The sequence below is a fragment of the Lasioglossum baleicum genome, chromosome 11 (genome assembly GCF_051020765.1).
Source record: "Lasioglossum baleicum chromosome 11, iyLasBale1, whole genome shotgun sequence".
In the NCBI taxonomy this organism is placed as follows: Eukaryota; Metazoa; Arthropoda; class Insecta; order Hymenoptera; family Halictidae; genus Lasioglossum; species Lasioglossum baleicum.
The window spans coordinates 8,714,349-8,722,136 of NC_134939.1; the positions used below are offsets into that span (position 1 = coordinate 8,714,349).

At 37.9% G+C, this 7,788-nt stretch overlaps 1 protein-coding gene across 1 annotated transcript in view; it reads left to right on the forward strand.

The window, feature by feature from the left end:
• LOC143213230 (neural cell adhesion molecule 2) overlaps window positions 1–6,460 on the forward strand; it is a 77,014-nt gene extending 70,554 nt beyond the window's left edge. Inside the window, exon 9 of the mRNA XM_076432879.1 lies at window positions 3,509–6,460. Within this exon, the coding sequence (XP_076288994.1) occupies window positions 3,509–4,050 (542 nt within the window). The 3' untranslated portion in view covers window positions 4,051–6,460. The remainder of the gene's footprint in view (window positions 1–3,508) is intronic.
• Window positions 6,461–7,788: the final 1,328 nt, after the last annotated feature.

Genomic DNA, 7,788 nt, shown 5'->3' on the forward strand with positions numbered 1-7,788 from the left:
CTCTCTCTCGAAACTACACTACTCCGAAAAATAGTCATTCCACATTGCTCGGGAAATTGAGGCATGTATATTTCGAGAATTACAGTCACCCGAGTCAGTACTCGGACACTCTTGAAAAGACGATAATATGACGTGAAAGACATTTTGGAAAAGTGGTCGGATATCCAGAGAAAATACTTAACCTTCATACGCTCCTCGGAAATAGTTGCATAAAAGATGTGAAAAGAAATTTTTTCAAAAATTGCAATTGATCGGAATCGTTCGAAAAATACTAAAAGTTGCATTTTCAATTTTTTTATGCGGGTCTATATTGAAAATTTAAAAAATATGTTTTGTCGATCTGTGTAAATTATATGCACTGTGAAAGTTTCATCGAAATCGGTTGATTCGGGAAAATACGACAGGCATTGAAAGATGTAAGAATCCTTAGATTTATTGCAGTTAGAGGCCGAAAATCGTGGAAATTTGCAATTTTTAGCATCTTTAAACGTTTGTGGCTCATTGCAACGTCGACCGATTTTGAAGAAATTTTCAGAATATGTTTCATTGACACAGATCTACAAAACGTATTTTTTAAATTTTCCATATAGGCCCACATAAAAAAGTTGAAAATGTATTTTAGTATTTTTTAAACAATTCCGATCAATTGCAATTTTTGAAAAAATTTCTTTTCGCATCCTGTAGTAAACTAATTGCTCTAGCTTCCCAGAAAAGTTCAAATCGTATAGTACAATATTAAAATAGTTATCGTCTTTTTTAGAGCGTCCTGTTGTCCACTACTGTAATATCTTACCCTTTTTTGCTGTACACATTTTACATTTCACATTTTAGAGAAACTCATCTCGCAACACAGATAAAGAGAGTCAACCAGTCATTTTATAGTATGCAAAAATAGTAAATGAGCGAATTTTCACTCTGAGGAACGTATTTGGGTTAAAGCTGTTGTTTATATTATTTTTACGCAGAGCTGCATTGAAAATTAAAGAAACACGTTTTGTAGTTCCAAATCTAGAAAAACAGTCTTTTATTTTTCAAGCTTATGGAGGTAACTTAATATTATTTATAAAACGTATTTCCTAGGTAGGTTGGTAATCTTTATTTCCAAGATTTCAGTGCAAGATGCGTATTTATATTTTTTACAATTAAATATGCTTGGAAAAATGTGAACATAAAAATATAAATCTGTTATCCATAGTTTGTAGTCAGTTCTTCGAAAGTAATTGTACTTGTTACAAAACATAATATGTTTATATTAGGAGTCAATACTATTCAACTTCGAGAGTTTAGATAAGTAGAATAGGTCGGCCCCATAGTCAGACACGCCAACAGAGTCGCTATTAACTGCTTGTAGTCAGCGAATATTCGAATTAGATTACCTTGAGAATTAAATTCCATGTAGACGTGTTTAGAAGTATAACAAATAAATTATAGTCTGTGTATTTTTTTACAAAATTCAATCTCTACGTCCAAAAGTTATGAAACTGAGGTAGAACACAATTTTATCTTCTGCACTAGTGGTTCAGCTTGGAAACATAAAAGAGCATGAAATTCTACAAAAGTTTTCCCTGACGTTCTTCAAGTTACGTACACATTCTGTTAAAGTCTGCAGTGGACAGTCAAATTGATGTTGTGTCAGTTTTGTAATTTGTTTAATACTGAAGACATAGAACGAACAATAAAGAAATATTTCCAAAAGAATGGTCCACCGCCAGAGGGTTAAAGCCAAATGTATTGAAATAATAAACCATGGACAAATGCTTGTAGACGTGTTCTTAATTTTGGCACAATGCTGCGTTTCGAGACGTAATTGGTAGCTACTTATTAAAATACTTAGCTGAACTATAGTCGTTGGTTCAACGTAGATAAGCGAGCCGGCGTTCACCGAAATCCGGGATTTCTTCTCTAATTTCATTTAAACTTGGAACTAGAGTATTAGAAACAGTTCCTCTTGATTACAAATTGCCAGTAAACGTTACTTGTACACAAATCAAATTATCTTATATATGTTCGTCCCGACACATAGATATGTATTGGTCGGCAGACACGCGCGCGTAGTCGGGCATGTACACGTGGAACGTTCGTCCGCTAACGAACCAAGGCGTTTTCTGAATGCCAAAAAGCTCGGTTAGTCTTCGTCAGTGGTCTGGCTCTCCCTCTCCTTCTTAATCTTTGCTAACGGAAGTTCTTTACGTTTCCTTCGTGATCCAATAAATAAAGGGAAAGAGCGAATCTCGTTTACCGGACACGTTTGAAACGCTTTTCTACGAGCAGACGACAACCACTGGCGGGGGTCGTCGTCGTCGTCTGTTTGAGACCCCCAGACGAGAGGGGGCGTCTGACAAAGACAAGACTTGATTCATCATTTCATTTGGAAAGGAATGCTGCCAGCCTGTGGTGGAAATTAACCTTTGGTTGGTAACGCCGCGTTCTCACGAGGGAAACGACCTGTAATCACGCCGATTCTGACTGTTCTGGTTGTTCTAATCAATCGTTAATTGGAAACTCCTTTCCTGCCGACAAATTACTGTGGTTCTTAATTATGTTTTAATTAGTCATGCCCCCCGCCTCTTCCGGAGAAGAACTTCCGCAATTTTGAAGCCTCTAATTTACCGCGCGAACTTTTAATTGGTCACATCGAGGACTCTGACGAAATCTTTGACACTATGAATTTTTAGAATTCGCTTATCTCCCGTCGCGACTGAACAGTCGACTATCTTGGCTCTCAAACGACCTCATGTTTTTATTATAATTAATTTTTTACATAGTATTGATTTTTTTGAACGCTTTCAGCATAAAAATATTGAATCATGATCGATATTTCACTTTTACATACCCACAGACCCTTCTGGTCGCGTGAGGGTTGAATGATCCATCCCCACTCTTCCTCTACCACTGCAAAATTTAGGAGGGTGTAGCAAAAATATTAGACACGTATTTGTTAGTGGCCATCGTTCATACTCAACGCGTGGAAATATTCAAATTATAACTTTTCTTGAAATGCGAGAACCAAACTTCTACTTGATCCGTATTTCGTATTTGAGTATGCACTTCTCGCACGAAAATATTCAAGAAAATTAACATTCCAATGGAAATATTATTTAAAAATCACGACATACATTTTTCTACCTCTAATGGTTCCCGAGATATTCCACCAAATATGGTTCCAGCTCCTTTGAGAGCTGTCCTCATCCCTCGAATATGAACGATGGCCGCTAAATAAAAGTGTGTGTCTAATATTTTAGCAAGAACTTCGTCCTCCAGCGGATTCTTCTATCAGTTGATAAGGAAATAGTACAAATACAAGGGTGCAATGCAAACAAGAAACGCCAGCCGCGAGAATTTCAGTGGTGGTTCGCGGAGCGTGGTGAAATTTAACCGTGGATCATTGTAATTGTAAAGCAGACGGCGAAGCCCGTTGATCGCCGGGTAATAAGAAAGCCCCTAACTCGGGGCGAGGGAGCCGAGTAACGATCGCCTTTACGTGAGCCACGTCCTCCTTTGTCCGCAGGTCGCGGAACTTCGAACGAGAGCACCGACTACAGCCTCTTGGTAGCTTGTTTCGCCGGCGGGATAACGGCCGTGTGCATTCTGATTGTCGGGATAACTTTGACCTTGTATCGTCGCAGCCATCCGATCCGCGCGATGAAGGCCCACACCGAAGTCGTGCAGTATGGGAACAAAGAGGATCGAGTGGTGATAGCGCCGCTTAACAAAGATTCCAGGGACGAGGTCAAGGGGCAAATGTTCAACGATATTCCCGACGACGATCCGGACGTGATTCCAAACAAGGTGGACAAGAGGCCGGACATATTCGAGCCGAATTACGGGACCACCAAGCCGGAAAGATCAAAGGACTTTAGTCACCTGGAGAACCTCGATTATCCGTCACCGTCTTCGGTCCTCCACACAAAAGACTCGTGGATCTACCCGAACGGGTACGTGGAGAAAATGGAGAAAAGTCTGAGCCCGATGCGACCGAGCACGCTTCCTGTCCACCGCACCCTCGACATTTACACGAGAAGTTCGCGAGTTCAAGAAAGTTGTATATAAAACGACCGATCGGTTTCAGTTCACCAACTTATCCGACGGCGAGATCGACACCGGGCAAACTGACGAGACGTTTGTAGCGTGATGCATCTACTGATCCACTGATCGATTGATCGACCTCGGCGCGGCGGTTGTCTCGTGGAGAATCGTTAATTGGATCCTGGAACTTCGCGAGCCGCATAGGGTAAATTGAGGTAATATGGAACGTTCAGGAACCATTCTATGTATTACGATCAGACTCCAGATTTTATGCATTCATCACTTTAAGAGTGTTAATATAATGGGTTATCCAATATATCTATAAACTTTAGGATGTTGAATCTGTCAAACGCCATGTTTGTTTCTTGTCACTTTCTTGTATTTCTAACCTACAATGGTAGACAATTTTAACAATGGAGTCGTATACGATTGAAGAGCGTGTTAAAGTTATTAAAATTTATTTTCCAAATCGGTGTTCAATAAAAAATACACATCGTAAATTACGTGATTTTTTCGGCATACATAATCGTCCATCAGAGCAAACAATTCGAAATTCGGTTAAAAAATTGGATGAAATTGGATCTGTTCATGATAAACCAAAATCTGGCAGACTAAAAACAGCTCGTTAATGACCCATCAACATCAATTCCACGTCGTTCTCAAGAATTGCGCATTTCTTCGAATTGATGTCTGTAAACGTGGTCGTGGTGGTCATTTGACAGATATCGTCTTTCACACATAATTGTCATAGATGATACCTGACAATTCAATAAAAAAAACCATTAAAATTAAAAACAGTATGTTTTTTATCTAAAAAAAACTTCTTATAGTCTATTTTGGATAATCCTGTATATTATTTTCACTGCATTCAAATCGTTAGCGAAAAATATAGATTTATATTTAGCTCCGCAAACTTTGTTGTTTGCATAAAGATTCGGAGTCTAATTACGATCATGACAAAATCTTTAACTGATTACGAGTTTTAATACGTCATTCGAGGACTAGAACCTTTCAAAAATCATTCACTTTCCTCTTGATTTTGAATTTTTAAACCCAGCCAAAGATTGGTATCATTCTAACATAGCTGACAGGCCTGTTAACATCTTAATTCAGAAGATAATTAAGAAGAAACTCTCTAAAGGTAGCCGTGTATACTAACTCGTAATCACAGACGGTCTGTGAGGCACTTAAGAGGTGCAGAACCATTTGTTTTATCCGATCCCAAGAGAGTCTGCCCTCGAGTCTACGTATGTACCTCCTTTTACGTAGCTGAGACTTAAAGTAATCTGCTATAGAAGGATAATTATGATACTTTTACATGACAGAAAGCAATTTAATTCAGATAACAGATTGCCACATTAAAGTAACTATATTTCGATGACATTCTTTCATTTTTTATTAAATTAATTGTATAAAGCACAACACTTCTGACCAATTATAATTTTCTCAAAATTTCTTCAATATAGTAAACTAATTTTTCTAGCTTCTCAAAGGAATGTAATTTTTACAAAGTCTCTTTTCCTGTTGTCTTTGCCTAGCTACCAAACTGTTACACTAGTAAACATTTAATATGATGAAAAAGTAAGTAATCATCTTTGTAAATTTAATTTTTGAAATTTAAGAGTTAAGGTACAAATACTAAACCCGGCTTCCCCGAGTTTACCCCGTTTCACCTCGGAGCGTGACGGATCAGACTCATTCTCTGCTCAGCAATTGTTGCGTCTAAAGAAGTTTTCACTTCAGAAATTCCTGCTTTGAAGAATTTAAATGAAGGACATCAAGGAAGCATTTAAATCAAATGTTCCATATTACCATCGTTTACCTTATATAGGTAGAAGCAGATAAACTCGTGACACGACGAAATCGTGAGAAACGAGGACCGCAAATTGCTCCCGTTCGGCAAGGGTAATCGGTATTGTTAGATCCGGTTACGTTCTGAAATTGGTTGAAAAAAGATGGGATTATCGGAGAGGAGAGAGGACCGTTTATATTCTGCCACGCGAATTCACTGAGCCACTGCCAAACGCGTCCCAAACAAAAGACGTTTGTAAATAGACAATAACTATTCTTAAGAGTCCCTCCCGAGGTGTCGAAGACTTGCTCTTATTTTTCACCTAGACTAAGTAACCGTAACTTCAATGTAAAAAGGAACATCGGGGCTGAGAAAAGAGATGTTTCGTCGTGGCGGAAAATCGGATTTTACGGCGTTTGTACATAGACAATAAATTTCCTTCCTTTAATGTTCTTATACCCATCGGGACACTCCTGTACACTCTGTGGTTTCGTGTTGAACATTGTTTCGTGAGGGTGTTTGATGTACTGAGAAAATGGAGACGTTTCAAAGCTCGCTGACGTATTACCATGCTTTGCGAACAACTTCAAGTAAGCATGTAAACCTTTGTATATATGGATAATAAACCTGGTTGTTTAATAATTCCGACCTACTGTTGTTTTCCAGCAGAAACCTCTGAAAATCGCACAGGTAAGTGTTCACCTAATTTTTTTTACTTAATAATTCGATATATAATTTCTTTTATATCTTTTTTCACTGTACAAGTTCAAGCATAATCAAGAGAATATATTATAATTTTAACAATCACACACATATATTCCATACATTCTGATAAAAATTAATTATTCCACCACAGTTAAAAATATATTCGCGAAAGTCGTTCTGTTATATACGCCCTCTTTAAATTTTTTTTACAATTCGATATATAATTTCTTTTATATCTTTTTTCACTGTTGTACAAGTTCAAGCATAATCAAGAGAATATATTATAGTTTTAACAATCACATATATTCCATACTTTCTAGTAAAAATTAATTATTCTAGTTAAATACATCTCTCTTTAATTATTATTTAAACTCTCGTTTAAATATTCGTAATGTTATAAAAAATATGGGGAACGGTTTCCTATACTGAACCATTTAAACTTGAGCAAATACCTTAATAAATCGAAAACGTGTTCATATTTGCGAGAAAAAGATTGAGAAACATTAAAAATATAAAAAAAATATAGGACAGCAATTTATAAACGGACAAGAACTATAAACAGAAAGAATGGTTAAAGTTAAACATTTGTCTAACTATGATCAAAAAAAGAGAAAGCGACTTTCGAATTCGAGTTTACTGTATTGAAATCTATAGGAATCATTTACCGGTTATGGAAATGCAAAATGGGGTTGAAACTGTGTAACGTCGTTCAGCAAGATATTAAATAACATTCTAGTTTCTGGGAAATCGCGGGGTTTGCGTACTTGATTTTGCATTCTGCACACTCGGACGCGTGTCTGCTTCCCATACATTAACCCCATGACGTTCGGAAACCATCGTTGACTGATTCTGGACGCACCGGGCGCGATTTATTGGGTTGGTAGATATTATTTGTAAGCCGCTTATCCGTCGCTGCGAATCTATAGATCTCTCCGAGGTATCTCGTTTAACGGTTAACACCGAGTACACATCGGGTCTACAGTTCTCCCACGCAGATCCCAATCCACTAGTGGTTTGACGTTACAACAGGGATCCAGAAGATGATGGACAACGATAAATCACATTGTTAGGGCGATGTTTGCCCACTGAATCTGGTTCCATGCCGCGTGGAAATAAACTGCCGCCAACAGTCCCTTTCTCGAGAGGGTGCACGGTCATTTTTCAATTTTTGGTTCGCCGCGCTCGCCGGAAAAATCAACCGAAACGAAATTTTATCCTAGCTTTCAAAAATCTCAGGAACCATTGGTTTATTTAACCTCTTGCCC